This window comes from Hyperolius riggenbachi, chromosome 8, assembly GCF_040937935.1.
Source record: "Hyperolius riggenbachi isolate aHypRig1 chromosome 8, aHypRig1.pri, whole genome shotgun sequence".
NCBI lineage: Eukaryota > Metazoa > Chordata > Amphibia > Anura > Hyperoliidae > Hyperolius > Hyperolius riggenbachi.
Window position 1 is genome coordinate 18,289,358 of NC_090653.1, and position 18,745 is coordinate 18,308,102.

General features: G+C 44.6%; 1 protein-coding gene across 22 annotated transcripts in view; it reads left to right on the plus strand.

The window, feature by feature from the left end:
• POF1B (POF1B actin binding protein) overlaps positions 1 to 18,745 on the plus strand; it is a 176,527-nt gene that overhangs the window by 147,014 nt on the left and 10,768 nt on the right. For 20 of the 22 annotated variants that reach the window (XM_068250017.1, XM_068250019.1, XM_068250025.1 and 17 more), the window contains 8 exons: positions 2,767 to 2,880; positions 5,653 to 5,805; positions 10,243 to 10,362; positions 10,445 to 10,573; positions 11,540 to 11,638; positions 13,114 to 13,215; positions 14,253 to 14,372; positions 16,034 to 16,132. In XM_068250017.1, coding sequence (XP_068106118.1) covers positions 2,767 to 2,880; positions 5,653 to 5,805; positions 10,243 to 10,362; positions 10,445 to 10,573; positions 11,540 to 11,638; positions 13,114 to 13,215; positions 14,253 to 14,372; positions 16,034 to 16,132 — 936 coding nt within the window. The remainder of the gene's footprint in view (positions 1 to 2,766; positions 2,881 to 5,652; positions 5,806 to 10,242; positions 10,363 to 10,444; positions 10,574 to 11,539; positions 11,639 to 13,113; positions 13,216 to 14,252; positions 14,373 to 16,033; positions 16,133 to 18,745) is intronic. The other 2 variants (XM_068250039.1, XM_068250040.1) reach the window with 1 other exon arrangement.

The window sequence follows — 18,745 nt, forward strand, 5'->3', positions numbered from 1 at the left end:
TATATACATTTTTGTTTTCCCTGGTTTATGTCCTCTAAACCTAGGTGTGTCTTATGGTCAGGAGCTTCTTCTGGTCCGAAAAATATGGTATATATATTTCCTCATCTATGTAAAGGGAAGACTCTAAATCCCATAGGACTCCTCTCTCCATGTCCTCATACCGCGACTGTACCCCCCCACCCCTCTCCGGTTTCATTCGACCTACAGGTCGAATACCTATTTGGGCAGCCTTGGAAAGCACTAGTGTCCTTGAGTACTTCCGAAGATGAGCGAGTCTGTACTCCACGAGCGTGAATCTGGGCTCAGGCATGTGCCTTTGGAAGCACCTGGGGTTGTGAGTGCTTCTGAAACCTTTCCGAGTGTCTCAAAGGTGCGGAATTTCAACGGGTGACGGCGGTGCAACAAGGGGACAGAGACAGGACCCAAAGGGCTCTATGGGGTCCAGAGCCTGCCCTCTACATACCGTAAGTGGGTTTCTAAGTCTTTTTGTTAGCTCGCTTCACATTTACTTTAAGCCATGGAGGCACTTACAAGCCTCCCGTGCTTCCCGTGGTCCTACCGCCAGAATCCTCGAAAGCAGGACGTGCACTGCAGATGATCATGACAGTAAAATGCAGCAGTTTCCAAACTCCACTGGCTGCATGCCTAATTATTATTAGAACTTATGAGAAACTTTTAGTGTGAGCCGCCTGATCAGATGTTTCCTGGTAGGTGAGTCTCCTGATCAGGTGTCCCCTGGTGGGTGGGTGTGTATCGGGGTAGATGACAGGGCCAGGCCGAGGCAGAGGCGAGAGAGGCGAGAGAGGCTCCAGCCTCAGGGCAGGAGGGGCGCACAACTCAACTATCATTCCCCTATTGTGTTTGAAGCAGAAAGAAATAAGAAAAGGGGATACATGGCAGTAACTGCTAGTCTGATAACTAGAGATTAAGGTGTTGGGAGGGTGGGGGTGGGGGTCCTGGGGCACCTCTTAGTCTAATAGCAATCAGTGTGTGACGGCTGGGGTGGGAGGGATGGAGGGGCGCACTTTGGTGTCTTAGCCTTGGCTGCTGGAGGACCTTGTCCCAGCTCTGGATGATGAGAGGGGTCCCCTAGTGAGTGAGCTGTCTGATTAGGTGTCCCCTGGTGGGTGCATCTCAGGGTAGATGATGATGATGGTGGTGACAGAGGCCTTGGCCACTCTTCACACAGAATCTCAGTCACAATGGAGCCATTCTCTTCGCTGGGGGTGGCTGATGGGAGGAGAGCCATGTGGGTGTCAGCAGAACAGGTCTGGCTGGGAATGAGCCATGAATCAGTATTAATAGGGTGTTTTATACGTTCTCATCGCACAGGCGAGTCTGGGGATCTGAGGGTGGCAAAGCATTTATAAGCTCAACCAGTTCAGATAAGAATAGGAAGCATTCTGGGTGTCATCACTGCTTGTGCATCACAATCCTAGCTCCATCATCATCTAATGAGAATACTAATAATTACTGTGTGATGAGGACACTTTAGAGAAAGATGCTCCTGCCCCCTGCTGGCAGCTTACAGGCAGTGCAGGAGCAGTACACAATACAAAACTTGATTTTTTCAGACTAAGGCCTTGTTCACATCATAAATCGCAATCACTGACGCCAGTGTTTTGCGATTTTGAACGTGATTTTTTTTTTTTTTAGCGCTTTGGTGAGCGGATCGGAATCGAACCACTCAGATGTGAACATTCTCATAGGGAATCATTACACAATCGCTTTTAGGGCGATTTTCAAAATTGCTGGCGCTTAAAAAATCTTGAAAGCGCCCTTAGTGTGAATAAGCCCTAAAGGTGGCCATACACCTGTCAATCTGCCGACAGATCAACCTCCAAACTTCCCTGTTACAACAAATCCGTTATTTATGACCCATAAATCGTGCTTAAAGTGGACTGTAAAGCTTGCAAAGCGCACCATGAAAACACATAGTTTCCAGATCACATTGTCTAATTAGTTCTTATCAGCAGCTGTGAAAAGACTGCAGGAGCTCCGCCTAGGTAGCTCTCCCCATGCAGTAAACACTGGGGCTTAACCCTATCAGTGCTCCCTACAAAAGTGAAACAAAGTTAAAACTTAAAGAAAACCTGAACTGAAAATTAAAAGTCAAAATAAACATATACACATCATACTTACCTCCTGTGTAGTCTACTGATCATTCTCTTTCTCCTCTCTCGCGTCCTGTTTGTCCACTGTGATCAATGGAATTCTCTGTCTGTTAAAAATGGTGATGACTCGGCAACAGCTTCCGGGTCAGAACACTGTTAAACTGTAATATAGCCTACTTGAGCCACAGGGAAACATGGACATTACCTTGTTCATCAGTTGTCCTTTCAGTTATAACTGACAGCAACTGATATGTAACTGGCTGCAACTGATACATTTCAGCTCTGACAAAATCTTGTCAGCACTGGAAGGAATCGTTGTTAGACGAAATAGTGAGCTTCTGAGAGGAACTGACGGCGAGGTGAGTATGTAATATTTAGTATTTGCAGGTTTATTGTGTTTATTTTAAATCCTTTTACTCGGTTCAGGTTCCCTTTAAGGTTTTGTTTTGTTTTTATAGGATTTCCATGAATATATATTTTTTTTAATTCTATTAATGTTTATCATGTTGTGGCTGATCTTTCAGAGCAGAGAGGGAGTTCTGGATTTAGTTCCACTTTAATTGTAGTGTTAATTTAGGCTGATCAAATGTGGGTGATTTGCTATGATATTTGGCTCTTAGCAGCTCTGACTGTCCTGTTTTTTTTTTCACAGAAACTGGAAGTGGGGAAGAAATCGGTGGAGAGGGATTTAACCTTCAAGGATAACCAGATAAGAGAATATGAAACCATGCTGGCCACTCTGCGAGACAAAAACCGCCAACAGCAGGTTCAGTGTTCCTCATCTCTATAACGAGAGTATATGTCATGCATCGCTGTACATTGTGTCATGTGATGGTGTGCTTGTATATATCATGTCATGTGACCGTGTGGGTGTATATATCACCTGATGTGCTGATCTCTGCTATCTCCAGTATGTACAGTATAAGCTATTACTCTGTGCCAGTATGTTGTTCTCTACTACCTCCAGTATGTACAGTATAAGCTGTTACACTGTGCCTGTACTGATAGTAAACTAGCTGCAGTGTGTGCTGATCTCTACTACCCACAGTATGTACAGTGTAAGCTGTTACTCTGTGCCTGTACTGATAGTATACTAGCTGCAGCGTGTGCTGATCTCTGCTACCTCCAGGATGTACAGTATAAGCTGCTACTCTGTGCCCGCACTGATAGTACACAAGCTGCAGTGTGTGCTGATCTCTGCTACCTCCAGTATGTACAGTATAAGCTGTTACTCTGTGCCCGCACTGATAGTACACAAGCTGCAGTGTGTGCTGATCTCTGCTACCTCCAGTATGTACAGTATAAGCTATTACTCTGTGCCAGTATGTTGTTCTCTACTACCTCCAGTATGTACAGTATAAGCTGTTACTCTGTGCCTGTACTGAAAGTATACTAGCAGCAGCGTGCTGATCTCTGCTACCTCCAGTATGTACAGTATAAGCTGTTACTCTGCGCCTGTACTGATAGTAAACTGGCTGCAGTGTGTGCTGATCTCTGCTACCTCCAGTATGTACAGTATAAGCTGTTACTCTGTGCCTGTACTGAAAGTATACTAGCAGCAGCGTGCTGATCTCTGCTACCTCCAGTATGTACAGTATAAGCTGTTACTCTGCGCCTGTACTGATAGTAAACTGGCTGCAGTGTGTGCTGATCTCTGCTACCTCCAGTATGTACAGTATAAGCTATTACGCCATGCCTGTACTGATAGTAAACTACATGCAGTGTGTGCAGATCTCTACTGCCCTCAGTATGTACAGTATAAGCTGTTACTCTGTGCTGTACTGATAGTAAACTAGGTTCAGTGTTCCTCATCTCTATAACGAGAGTATATGTCATGCATCGCTGTACATTGTGTCATGTGATGGTGTGCTTGTATATATCATGTCATGTGACCGTGTGGGTGTATATATCACCTGATGTGCTGATCTCTGCTATCTCCAGTATGTACAGTATAAGCTATTACTCTGTGCCAGTATGTTGTTCTCTACTACCTCCAGTATGTACAGTATAAGCTGTTACACTGTGCCTGTACTGATAGTAAACTAGCTGCAGTGTGTGCTGATCTCTACTACCCACAGTATGTACAGTGTAAGCTGTTACTCTGTGCCTGTACTGAAAGTATACTAGCAGCAGCGTGCTGATCTCTGCTACCTCCAGTATGTACAGTATAAGCTGTTACTCTGCGCCTGTACTGATAGTAAACTGGCTGCAGTGTGTGCTGATCTCTGCTACCTCCAGTATGTACAGTATAAGCTGTTACTCTGTGCCTGTACTGAAAGTATACTAGCAGCAGCGTGCTGATCTCTGCTACCTCCAGTATGTACAGTATAAGCTGTTACTCTGCGCCTGTACTGATAGTAAACTAGCTGCAGCATGTGCTGATCTCTGCTACCTCCAGTATGTACAGTATAAGCTGTTACTCTGTGCCTGTACTGAAAGTATACTAGCAGCAGCGTGCTGATCTCTGCTACCTCCAGTATGTACAGTATAAGCTGTTACTCTGCGCCTGTACTGATAGTAAACTAGCTGCAGCATGTGCTGATCTCTGCTACCTCCAGTATGTACAGTATAAGCGGTTACTCTGTGCCCGCACTGATAGTACACAAGCTGCAGTGTGTGCTGATCTCTGCTACCTCCAGTATGTGCAATATAAGCTGTTACTTTGTGCCTGTACTTATAGTACACTAGCTGCAGTGTGTGCTGAACTCTGCTACTTCCAGTATGTACAGTATAAGCTATTACGCCATGCCTGTACTGATAGTAAACTACATGCAGTGTGTGCAGATCTCTACTGCCCTCAGTATGTACAGTATAAGCTGTTACTCTGTGCTGTACTGATAGTAAACTAGCTGCAGTGTGTGTTGATCTCTGCTACCACCAGTATTTACAGTATAAGCTGTTACTCTGTGCCTGTACTGATAGTAAACTAGCTGCTGCAGTGTGTGTTGATCTCTGCTGCCTCCAGTATGTACAGTATAAGCTGTTACTCTGTGCCTGTACTGATAGTAAACTAGCTGCAGGGTGTGCTGATCTCTGCTACCTTTAGTATGTACAGTATAAGCTGTTATTCTGTACCTGTACTGATAGTAAACTAGCTGCAGCCTGTGCTAATCTCTGCTACCTACCCAGCATCTCACCTGTTTCCTGATTTAGTCCTTCAGACTTTTCATATTGAAAAACTCCCTACAGCAGAGTAAGATATACTGTTAAACTTCAAAGCCTGATGGGAGCTGAGTATCTGGAGGACAGTGGGTCGCTCCTTATGAACCAGAGCTAGGCAACCTCACTCAGGGACAGTTTTCTGCAGCCTGAACACCCTGCCCCATTTTCAGCCTGAAGCAGATGCAGAGGCTGATTGTTGGCTGCACACACAGTCCCTTCTGCTCCATAACATCATTTAATAGAGCCCCAATCAGGTGACCAGATTGATTGCATCTTTCCAGATATGGGATCACTTCCGGGTCGGTTTGTTGCTCTGTGGGGGGGATTTCTGCAGCTACGTCAGAGAATAACACTCGTCTTTGTTTTGTCTCTCCAGCAAGAGCTGAAGGACAGTCAGATGAAGTTGCGTAGCCTGGAGGAGACCATTCAAACCCTGCGGAACGCCGACAGCGACAAGGAGTACCGTCTGAAGGAACTGGAGTACGCCAGGAACACTCTGCAGCAGGAGAATAAGACTCTGCGGGTCCAGGTGAGGCGCCCAACAGGATATCTGAGGGTCACAGCAGTGGGTTGTGTGGACAGCAGGGTACCTCCGCATGACGCCAATTCTACACACACAGGAGCCACTCTTCTAGAAGGCCCCTCTGCCAGATGAAGCTCTGATCATGAGACCATACCTCCCAACTTTTTGAGATGAGAAAGAGGGACACTTAAGCCATGCCCCTGCCACACCCCTGACCACGCCCCTGTCACGCCCCTAGTCACGCATACCATAAAGATTTCATAAGGTTTGATAGATTATTTTCCTTCATATTAAGATTTTAAAACTAGTAATATAACAATTTAAAGGATGGGAATAAAGTTTAGAGTCAAGCACATTTTTTAGTAGATAAATATATATATATATTTACATAGAAAGAGGGACAAAGTCCTGAAAGAGGGACACATGAGGAGGAAAGAGGGACAGAGGGACAGGGCTCCCAAAGAGGGACTGTCCCTCCAAAAGAGGGACCGTTCGGAGCTATGTGAGACTGAGGACTTGGGCATCAACAAGTCCACATTCAGCTCTATGGATCTGCCCAGCGCACTTGTCTTTCAGTTTTCTGCGCGTTTTTCTGCACGCCAAGTGTGTTTCTATGCAGAAAAACGCATTTGTTTTTTTCACAGCAGCTGATGTAATTGATACAGAAAACTGACAAAATGTGCAGAATCATGATGCAGAATGGCATTTTTTTTCTGCGCGCAAAAAACGCAGCAAGTGTGAACTGGCCCATTGATATGAGTTCTCAGTTTTTCTGTGCAGAAATTGCGCACGAAAACAGTCACATGTGTTTCCTGCCTTAGTTGTTCTCTATGAAGTGAGAAGTATATGGAAGCGGCCTTATTTATTTCCTTATAAACAATACCAGTTGCCTCGCTGTCCTGCTGATTTATTGGGCTGCAGTAGTGTCTGAATCACCCTAGAAACAAGCATGCAGCTAATCTAGTCTGATCTGAGAATAATGACATGAGATTCCCCTATTTCCCGTTTTTGGTTTTAAATCCATGAATCTGCCATTTGAAGGCCTCTTTCTCAGTGCTATGAAGCAAACTGCATGTGGAAATTACTTATCACTTTTCCCTTTCATGCTGCCATTGCCGAGTAGCCTGCAGTGGAAATCAGGCAGGTTTGTCTTTCTGTTCCATCCTTTGTCTGTGTAGCAGTAGATGCGGTAAAACGTGCGGTAAATGCATAAAGAGCTGTAAAACCTACGGTATTTCAACAGTAAGCATGCAGTAAATAAATAATAGTAGTCTTTAACTGTCTTCCATAAGTTAGGATAGTCTTTGAAAGATGTTTTTTTTTATTTTTTTGAGGGAGGGGGAGGTGTATTTGATTATGTAGCAACCTATGGAAAGTATATTTATGGGCATCCCTATAAAAAAAAACAAATCCAGTAAATATTTGGAGTTTTATTTCTACTATTCTATTCTATTACACAGCCTGAATAGTAACTCCGCTAAAACAGCAATAGGAACTCCACTAAAAACTGCAAAATGTGTACAAATTGACTTTACCGCCAGGTACAGGCAGGTCTAAACTGATCGGTAAATGATGTGCTACCATGCCCCCTAATTTCCATGAGAATAGCTATTTTTGGTAAAATAAATGCAAATTACCTCATGAATTACCTCCTAATTTACCGCATGAGGCAAAACATGACTAAAACCTACCAGAAAATGAGGTAAATTACCTCACATGAGGTAATTTGTTTGAGAACCCTACCAGAATTAAGGCCAATGAGTCATGTGATGTAAAGAATGGAACTGCTGCAGGTCCATGTGCTCTTTACTCACACAGGTGTACATTGCACCATACACATCATTGTGTAACACTGTGACGGTTGCTGTGTGTTGCTTTCTGTGTATGAAATATCCTTTCAGTAATGGTAGCCAGCGGGTCAGTATGTGTAGCCAGTAGTGTCCGCATACATTAACTACTTAAAGAGAGCCTGAGGTGGTCTCATAAAATAAAAAAACAAATGATGCTACCTGATCTGGGGGACTGAGCGGATCAAGTAGCCACCATCCCCGCTGCTCCATTGGCCTGCTAGGGCCCACTTTCACTTTCGTGACCTCTGTGGTCACGATGCTGGATGGAGAGCGCGCAGAGGTGTGGGGAGCGGCAGGGGGCGTGGCCAGGGAGAGAGAGCTGATCAATGGCAGCTCTGGAAAGCCTGCAGGAACGTCCCTAGTGGGTGTTTTGAGCAGGGAATCCTCATTACCCTCCGGAATAGCAACAAATATTGTCGCTAACTTCAGGGGGGCTATAGCGCGGCGTGGGGGGAGGGGCAGAGAGCGGCGGTGTGGGGACACAGAGGCATGTCATGAGGCAGAGAACATGGCTCCGTGTTCCATCTTAAACCCCCCCACACCGCACCGCCTTGAGTTATTTTTAAAGAGAACTGGACAGATCTATTTGTCCAGGGTAATTGTGGCGAGTGCAGAACCAGTTTGTTACTAAATTAGGCACGGTGTAATTTTAATCATGGGGAACTGTAAAATTCATTTTGGTGTGTCTAAAGATTTGCTCCACATCACATAAAAAATAAGCAGGGACAAACTCGGTGAATCATAAAAAAAGTCATTTTCAAAATTATGATCAAACATGGGAAAGTTTTAGCAAAACTACAAGGGACATATGTGGTAACATTTAAACCATGAAAAGTAATAGAATAGAGTTTAGAGAGTTTTAGGGTTGAGGCCTATGTCTTGTGTATTCTTTTTAGTCAAAAACTGAACCAAAAGCAGTTAAATTTTCGCATATTCTGTATCAAAATAAAAGACTTGTAAAATAAAAAGCAAAGTGACAGAATATGTAAAAAAAAAACATATATTGCTACCTTAGGAACTTGGCTTTTTTAAAAATATATATGCCATGAAGGTATGTTACTATTATTTTTGAAAATCAGGTCTTGTAATCATCAATAGTATACAATAAGAAAGCAAAAAACGAAAACCAGAAAAAAGACACCTTTATTTCCAAATACAATATTGTCACCATACATTGTGCTAGTAGGAACATAATCTAAATGTTGTTGTAATAACCAGGATTGATGAGCAAATAAAATGTGTGGGTTTAACTTATAGTTAGCACTAATTTGTGTAAAGCTATAATGGATGTCAATGGAGAACTAGTGGAGGTTTCTTTTCTATTTTGTTCCCTTATTTACCCATTAAAATGCATAGAAATTAAGGTGATTATTAAACAAAATTATCACACACTAAAAGCCCAATTGTTCTGAAAAAACTATATATAGATCATTTAGGTGTGATGAGCAGTAATAAAATTATTGGCGAATGGGGGCAGTGCTGATTCTCTCACACAGAACCCTCCCTCTACTGATGCCTAACTCTAAGGGCCCTTTTACACTTAATCAGTTGCTCTCAGTTAAAACGGAAAGCAAACTGACTTTCACACTTAACGCGTTTTAACTGAAATCTTCTTCCCAATGCACTGCTATGGGTAAAACGCGTACCACCATGCACTAACGCGTACTGACGCATACTAATGCGTACCAACTGATTAAGTGTAAACGGTGCCTAAGACCCCCCTGGTGGTGCCTAAACTTGAAACTCCTCTTCCTAATTTCTAACCCTAACACCTCCTTTCTGACGCCTAACCTTAAAACCCGTCCCTAAGCCACAAATAACAGAGAAAAAAAATACGTTCCTAAGACGATACATTTCAAAACTATAATTTACAAAATAATTCTCAAAACGAAATTCAAAATGATAAAAAAAATTTTCCAAAACAATGATTTACAAAATAATTCTCAAAACAAATTCAAAATTATAATTTTCAGAAAGATAGTTCTCAAAACGAAAAATTTCGGTTGGACAAGCCCGCATGCTATTTATTGGCCACTCAAATTTCTGCTTTTGATGCCCAGTAGCCAATATTTTGCATCCGCGCCATGGGGCGCCCAAATGGACCATTAGCTGCAGGCGCCCAAATTTCCTGATTCCATAGTGTCCCCCCGTATTGGTACCCCGATCATGTACGTGGCCAGATGACTCCCCTCCCCCCCCCCCCCCCCCGTATTGATAAGCAGAGGTAGCCCCATCAGTATAGTTAGCCAGAATGACCCCCTGTATAGTTAGCTAAAAGAGACCCCTAGTATAGGTAGCCAGAAGGATCCTCTAGTATAGGTAGTCAAAAGGTACCCCCAGTATAGGTAGCCAGAAGGATCCCCCTAGTATAGGTAGCCAGAAGGACTCTCCAGTATAGGTAGCAAAAGGAACCTCCCAGTATGGGTCGCCAGAAGGCTCCCCCAGTATGGGTCGCCAGAAGGATCCCCCAGTATGGGTAGATAGGAGTATCCCCCAGGTAAACAGTAGTATCCCCACACTATGGTTGGGTCTGTGTTGAGGATATGATGGCAGTAACGTGGCAGTGACTACATTTCTGCCCCTTTCCCCACAGGTCTCCGAGACAGTCTCCAACCCCATGCTGCAGGCCAAGACCGACGAGATCACCCGACATTACAAGGAGATGATTGACAGCCTCCGAGAGGAGAAGGACAAGGAGATCCGCTCCCTCAGGGTAATGCTGAGCGCTGGGATAGGCTGGCCGATCTGTGGGAAGATGTGGACTTTGTTATTTACGGGTGTGTTCTTTGTCCCAGACTCAGATCACCAAGTTCCAGCATGATGTCACAGCTCGAGAGGGGAGCAGCAGCGACCTGCAGATGAGACTGCTGGAACTCACCGCATCCCTGGAGGAGAGGGACGCTCAACTCAAGAGGCAACAGGAGGTAATAACCGGGCCAAGAGCACCAGAGGAGCTTACAGTCTCTGCACCAGAGGAGCTTACACTCTAATGTCCTCACCACAGTCACACACTATTATTATTATACATTTATATAGCACTGACATATTCCACAGCGCTGTACAGAGATCACTGATCCATTCCCATCAGTCTCTGCACCGGTCTGGAGTCTGCAGTTTGTGGGTTGGCCATGTTGCTTATGTGCTGTGTGGAGCAGTTTGGACTCTTGGTCTTGGAGATTGCGTTTTTCCGGCACCCCCTGGTCCTGGGTGGATGGAGGAGGGTGGTTTTCCTCACTGGAGTCCCCAGAGGATGGTTTATCCTCGGTATGAAAGGATGGGACAACCCAGCATCCTGGAGAATGGAGGTGATGTGGAAGCGACCAGACACTGACAAAGTGCGGAGCTCCAAAAGTAAGGCTGTTAAGCTTCATTTAAAGAGGTTAGAGAGAATTTGCAGCAATAGGAGAAGTTAGTGGTTTAACCTGAAGGCTTATGTTGTTGATTTTGGTCATAAGCTTCATCATGACTGCTGTTAAGATGGTTGATTGGGAGTTGGTGGCCACTTCTGTCCAAGAGACACCAAAGGCCATGTGTGCAGTGCTCTCACCTCCCACCCTGAGGAGGTGAAGTCCTTCTTGAGGGATCTTTGGTTCCTCTGTACCAGTGACTGTGGAGAGTGGTTCTTCTGGTTCTGGAAGGTATGCAAATCTGTCTCTCTTTCTGAAGTATCTCATGGGGAAGTTAGTTCTCTAAATCTGGTGGATCCTACTGATTCTTTCATCTGTGCGGTACCAGAAAAGAACGTCAACCATTTTGAGCTTTCCCCCAAAAATGCTGGTGTATTTGAAGGTACTGGCCAGTTTGGGGATTCTAGTGTTCTGCCTGAAATTCGCCGTTCTTCTCGTATTTCTGCCACCAGCAATGCCAATAACAATGCTTTTTCTCCACAGAAGGAATATTCCGTGCAACGTATTGAAATTTTGCCACCTCCCGCCAGTGCTGGTAACAATAGGGGTCCAGATTTGCACTATATGGAAAGGGGAGGTGATGTAAGTGTTGCTCCGACTGCTCAGGCTGCTAAGCAGGGTGGCTGTAAGGTGGCTGAGAATTGGGGTTTGCCTATAATGCCTCGTTTGGGTCAAGGGAGCGCTCCCGTTTTCAGAAGAGCAGTCAGATATAATTCAAATAAGAGTGGGTGAGGGGGCTCCACCAACAGAGACCTTGGGCTTGATTCACTAATCTTCGCTAAGCCGGTTAGTGTGCCCTAAGTGTTAGTGTGCGCAAACCACGGCGTTAGGTGGTTTGCACCCACACATTTGAAACAATCCCGCTCACTGCGCGCGCAGCACGGGTAATAGTGCGCGCTGCTGGCCCTTAAAAGTCACACCCGGTGCGACGAAAATGACGCATCGGGTGCCCGTTAAGCAGCGCTATGATTTGCCACTTCGGGGGCACCTGATGCGCCATTTTCATCGCGCCGGGTACGACTTTTAAGGTCCAGCGGGTGCTCCTAATGAAGCACACCTTTCCTGATTTAGTCCCATCCTAAACAGTGGCATGGATATGACCTCTGATCATCTTTTGACCTTTCTCCCTTCCCTGTAGAAACAGTGGGGCGTATATACAGCTCTCAGTCCCCAAACTGTTCCCTGAAAGATTGATTTCTCATCCATTTGGGTGACAACCATTGTGCACTTGTACGCCCTCTAGAGCCAGGTACACACATCCAATATTGATTAGTCAATTTTACCACCTCATGATGTAAAAGAGCTTACTTACTTGAAATATGTTGACCTTCATTCTCCATGGAAGTGGTTCAATCACCCAACCAAGATTGGAAGTGTGTATGCACCTTAAGACAGTTAAACTTTAATATAAAGAGGTTAGAGATGCAATTGCAGTGAGAGAAGTTGGTGGCTAGCCTGGAATAAAATAGTGATGGTTTGGGTGAAGAGTTTAACAACCATCACTTGATTGATTGGGTTGATGCTGTTTTCTTTAATGGTGAATATGGGGCCATCTATGTTGCAAAGACACAAGAAGCAACAAATGTATGGTCTTCAACTCAAGGGGAGTAAAAAAAATGTTGCCATATCTACTGGTATGGAGCTGCAACATTTCTCTTTAGACATGACCTGCCTGTGGATGATGGACAGGTCCCAGGCTGATGCTTCTGCAGAGAAGTCACGCGTGGTGAATGCTCTAGAGGTTGCTTCTGCAGCAGTGACTGTGGAGAGTGGTGCTTTGGGTTCTAGAAGCATTGCAGCACAGTTGCTTTCTGGGGTGTCTCCTGGGGAAGAGGGTTCTTTAGATATAGAGGATCCTGCTGCCTCTGTTGCTTCTGTCATCTATGCGGTACTAGACCAGACCGTTAAAAATGTCAAACATATCGAGCTCTCCATAAAATGTTGGTGCAGTTGACGGTTCTGGCCAGCCTGGAGGAGTCTCAGTTCTTTCTAAAATGTGGTGTTCTTCTCGTATCCCTACCATCAGAAATGCCTATAACATTGCTTTGTCTCCACAGGTGGACAATTCCAAGCCACGTATTGAAATTTTGCCACCACTTCCTTCCAATGGTGCTAATAATAGGGATCCTGATTTGCACTATATGGAAAGGGGAGGTGATGTAAGTGTTCCTCCATGAGTCATACGCTCAGTCTGCTAAGCATGGTGGCAGTAGAGTGGCTGGCAGTCATGGGTTGCTCAGTGGGCTTTTTGAATTTGTGGCTGACAATTGGGTTGTGCATCTAATTCTTCCATCAGGTCAACTGACAACTTCAGTTTTCAGAGGAGGAATTTGATACAAACTGGACGGGGTAAAAGGGCTCCACCAGCAAGAAAGACCATCACTGATACGATTTTAGGTTTGGGCTTCAGAGTTTTTGTCTTTATCCATTGGATGGTGGGAGTACTTAGTTTTGCTAGACCAGAGAGCCTCAATATCTTTGGGAGACGTATGAGTGATTAACAAACTTAGGTTGGTGGTATAGAGAAAACCATGACGGTTGCTGAACTGCAGAGCTCCAAAAGTAAGACGTAAACTTAATTTATAAGGGGGTAGAGATGAAGTGGGTGGCTAACCTAAAATCTAAAAGTGATGGTTCTGGTGATGTTTGATAATGACCAGTGCTTTGCTAAGATTGTTGATTGGGCTGGCGCCATTTGCTCTAATGGTGAATCTAAGACTATGGATTGTGTGACTACCTCTGTCCCAAGGAAACCAAGGGCCACACATGTGAAGTCCTTAGCTTTAGGGTGTCTTAAAATATTGCCATATCTGCTGGTGTGGGGGCTGCGACATTTGCCTTTGGACATGAACGCAGAGTTCTCGGATAACGCTTCTGTAGAGAAGTCATGCTTGGTCGGGTCTGGGTTGGATGCTTCTGCAGCAGTGATGGTGGAGAGCGGTGCTTCAGGTTCTGTAAGAGTTGCAGAGCAGTCATTTCTTGGAGTTTCTCATGGGGGAAATTGTTCTTTATATCTGGACTATCTGCTGTCTTCGTTGCTTCGGTTATTTACCAGAGCGGACCCTTGCTAATGCCGATAGTTTTGCGCAATGCTGGTGCAACTGGCTGGTTCAGGGAGCCTCTTGTTCTTCCTCAGATTACTTGGTCTACTTGAGTCTCCGCTGTCCATGCCAATAACAATGCTTTGTCTCCACAGATGGACAATTACTTGCAAAGTATTCAAATTTTGCCACCTCCTTCTTCTTTCAGTGATAACAATAGTGACACCGATTTGCATTTAATCGAAAGGGGATATGATGATGATGATGATGATGATGTAAGTGTTGCCCTACTGAGTCACATGCTCAGACTGCTAAGTAGGGTGGCATAAGGGTGGCTGGCAATACAGGCTTCGCATCTGATGCTTGGTAGAAAAACTTATTCCAGAACTCAAAGGAGTCATCTGATAGGATTCAAATTAGGGAGCCTGAGGGGGCCCCACCAACCAGAAAGACCATTACGGATATGATTTTAGGTTAAGGCTTCAGGGGGTTTCATGGTTTTGTCTATTAGATAACATCTTTTTGTTAGACCAGGGAGTTTTAATACCTTTGGGAGAAGTATGTCCATTAAACCCAAGGCTGGATTTATACTTTTATCGCCACTAGGCCAACCTTCTTGTTGATACCCATTCCATGTGCAGCAGTGTCCTCCATTCCAGGTCCAGCACCCTCATCCATATATAATGTCCATGAACAGCAGCCCCTCACTTTTACGTACAGCTCTTTTGGGCAGCAGCATCCCTCTTCCATGTGGTTTTCCCCGTTTGCAGACTCCTCCTCCACATGCAGCAACCCCTATTCCATGTCCAGCCGACCCCTTTGGCTGCAGCCACCCAAGGCCATTGTGGCCTGACTCGGGATTACCGCTAAGGAGGTTAAACTTTCGATTCAATCATTTTATTGGATCCGGGAGTAATTAATTATGTTCCATTCTGCTTGATGGAAATAGACTGATAATTAGGTCAAATTAACCAGTTTACTCGATCAGGCAGAATGGAAAATGTTGATCTTAAAGAGAACCCAAGGTAGGTTGATTGGGGGGCATGATCTCTGCCTCATAACATGCCTCTGTGTCCCCACACTGCCGCTCTCCACCTCCCCACCGCCGCACTATAGCCCCCCGAGATTAGTGACAATATTTGACGCTATCTCAGTGGTAAACACATGGAGAGGGATTCCCTGTTCAAATTTCCCGACAGGGGCATTCCTACGTGGTTTCCAGAGCTGCCTTGCGTTGTGTGAGCCATGAGTTTGACTTTCAATCGACCACACTGTTGATCATCCAGTAAAGGTAATCGCTTAATTGCTCGTTGGAGAATTGAGTAATGCATGGGGATCTTTGGAGATGCAGTTGCAATGACAAGTGGTTGGTGGCTAACCTGAAAGCTGGTTGTGGAGGTTTCAGTGAAAAGCTTGATAAGCTCTCTGCTGAGGTAGTTGATGCTCGATGCTTGATTTCCTCTAATGGTGAACCAGACCAGAGGCTATGGATTGTGTGGCAACCTCTATACCAAAGACACAAGAGGTCACACGCAGAGTCCTAAGCTTCAGGGGTGTCTGAAGATTTCACCAGATCTGCTGATGTGGGGGCTGTAGCATTTTGTTTCTGGAGATAATCTGCCTATTTGCTGAGGGAAATCGGTCTTTGGGTGATGCTTCTGTAGAGGAGTCATGCTAGGCGCGGTCTGTGGAGGATGCTGTTAAGCGCGGTTCTTTAGGTACTGAAAGGTTTCCAGCGTGGTTGTTTTCTAGAGAATATCATGGGGAAGAAGGTCCTCTAAGGATCTTGCTGCTTCTGTCATCTATGCAATGCAAGAAAAGACCACTGCTGATGTCAACCAAAATTATGCTGGAATCTCATGTTCTGCTTGAGATTAGGCATTCTGCTGGTATCTATACCGTCAATAGTGCCAATAACAATGATTTGTTTCCACAGATGGACAATTACTTGCCACGTGTTGAAATTTTGCCACCTCCTGACAATGGTGATAACATTAGCGATCCTGATTTGCATTATATCCAAAGGGGAGGTGATGTAAGTGTTCCCCGATCAAGTCATATGCTTTGGTTGCCAAGCATGATGGCAGTGGAATAGCTGACGATATTATGGGGTCTACACCGATGCCTCATTTAGGTCAACTACAACTCTTTTCAGTGGAGAAATATGGCACTGCTCAAATAGTGAAGCTGACTGGTCACCACCACCAACCGTGACAATTGCTGGCGTGATTTTTAGTTTTGGGCTTCAGCATTTTTGTGTTAATTATCCATTAGATCACAAGTGTTGAACTCAAGTTCTCGAGGGCCATATCAATGCCAGTGTTTAGGATGTAAAATGGTTAGTTTGGTTGAAAAAGTTCAACCAGAAAGAAAGAAGAAAAAAACAAAAACACTCTCCTGAACCCACACATATCCCAGTTAATCCAGGGGAAAGCAAAAAAACTTTACAATACCTTGATTAACCTCCCTAGCGTTCTGGACGAGCGTCACGACGTCGATGACGTCACTCCGTTCGTCGTCATGGCGACGGGGGGAAGCCCTAAAGGAAATCCCGTTCAGAACGGGATTTCCTTATGGGCGTGATTGCCGGCGGCGATCAGAAGGGTGGGAGGGAGAGAGGAGGAAGGGGAGAATCATGTAGCTAGCGCTAGGCTAGCTACATGATAAGGAAAAAAAATCGGGCGAAAAAAAACCCTCCATTGAGGGTTTGAAATGCCCAGCAGGTTCATTAGCCTTAAAAATCCCTTCCCGAATCGAGATGGCAGTCAGATAAATCATATGCAGATACAGAGTTCTCGATAACTACTTCCTGAGGTATGATACTACAATTTTTAACCACTCTCACTGTGAAGGAACCCTTTCTAAACAGATGGCAAAAAATGTTTTCCTTCATACACAGGTCATATCCCCTTGTCGGTTGTAGAACCCTAGGGACAAAAAGCTCATCTGCCAAGCTTTTGTATTGCCCTCTGATGTATTTATACATGTTAATCAGGTCCCCTCTCGGTCACATTTCCAAGCTAAATATGCCCAGTTTGTCTAACCTTTCTTGGTAAGTGAGATTGTCCATCCCTCTGATTGGTTTCCAGTCCTTGTACCTGTTCCAGAACGTCAATGTCCTTTCTATAGTGTGGTGCCCCAAACTGTATCCCACACTCCAGATGTGGCCTCACAAGTGATTTATACAGAGAGGGTAGTATACTAGCAGCTCAAGATTTTATTTCCCGTTTTATGCATCCCAGAATTGCACTTGCTTTAGCTACCACTGATTGCCAGTGTATAGGATTACTTAACTCCTCAACCAGTATTCCCAAATCCTTCTACAAGTGTGATGTTCCCAGCTGTATGCCATTTATTTTATATGGTTCTCTACCATTGGTAGAGTGGGCTGTGACATGGAGAAAGGTATTCTACTTGATCAACCTCCCCTTTCCTGAATCAGTATCATCTAATTTGAGCTGTGCCAAAAATGTGTGACGACCTCGACCATTGAGGACTGGAGTTCAACATCCCGTAATTAGATAGTAGGAAGTACCAACTTAGTTTTGTTAGAGTGGATAATCTTGATATTTTTTGGAGAAGTAGGAGTTGGAAGTAAAGAGAAAGCCAGTGAAGGCTGACAAAGTACTGTACTCCAAAAGCAAGACTGTAAACTTGATTTGAAGACTTTAGAAATGAAAGTGCAGTGATAGAAGCTATTGGCTTACCAGCACTCCTATTGGCTAACCAGCACTCCAATAGTGGTAGTTTTGGTGAGACATTTGATACTGTCGACTGCTTTTGCCAGTTGATGCCATTTCTTCTATTGGGAAACCTACGGATTGTTTGGTCACCTCTGTCCCAAAGACACCAGAGGTAATCACATTTGGGATTTTCAGCTCCAAGGGTGCCTGAAGATGTTTCCAAAACCTTTAGTGTGGGGATGCAGGTTTCATCTTTATATATGAGGCTGATGGAGGATGCTGTTGTCATCTGTGGGTTACAGTGGCAGAAAATGGGATGCTAGTCTAGGTTAGGGGACCAAGCTTGAAACCTCATAGGGAACTTATGCTAACGTGATTGGGTGGGTGACATCCTCTCGAACTTCTAGGTTTCAGTTAGGTTGTATTAAACTACCACCACGTTATTTGGCCAATCACAACGCTTCAAGCTGTAAAGGGTGCTGTGAATGGAGAACTGTTCCCTAGGAGGTTTCCTGCTGGGCTTCCTCAACTAGACTAGAGCCAGACATTGCTTGAGCTTTCTGAACAATGCTGATGCACTTGAGTGTACTGCATGTGAATGGTACTGGGCAGTTCAGGGAGTCTCATGTTCTATCGAAGAATATGGATTCTGCTGAGAGCTCCACTGCCAATAATACCAGTAATAAATCTCTGTCTACACAAATAGTTCTTAATATTTAGTATTTATATAGCGCAGACAGCTTCTGCAGCGCTGTACAGAGTATATTGTCTTGTCGCTTTGTCTAGGACTAAAAGCTAATCTGCCAAGCTTTTATACTGCCCTTTGATGTATTTATAACTCTTAATTAGATCTCCTATAAGATGTCTTTTATCCAGACTAAATAAGCCGAGTTTATCTAACGTTTCCTGGTAAGTGAGACCTTCCATCCCTCTAAGTTTTGTTGCATGTCTCTGCACCTTCTCTA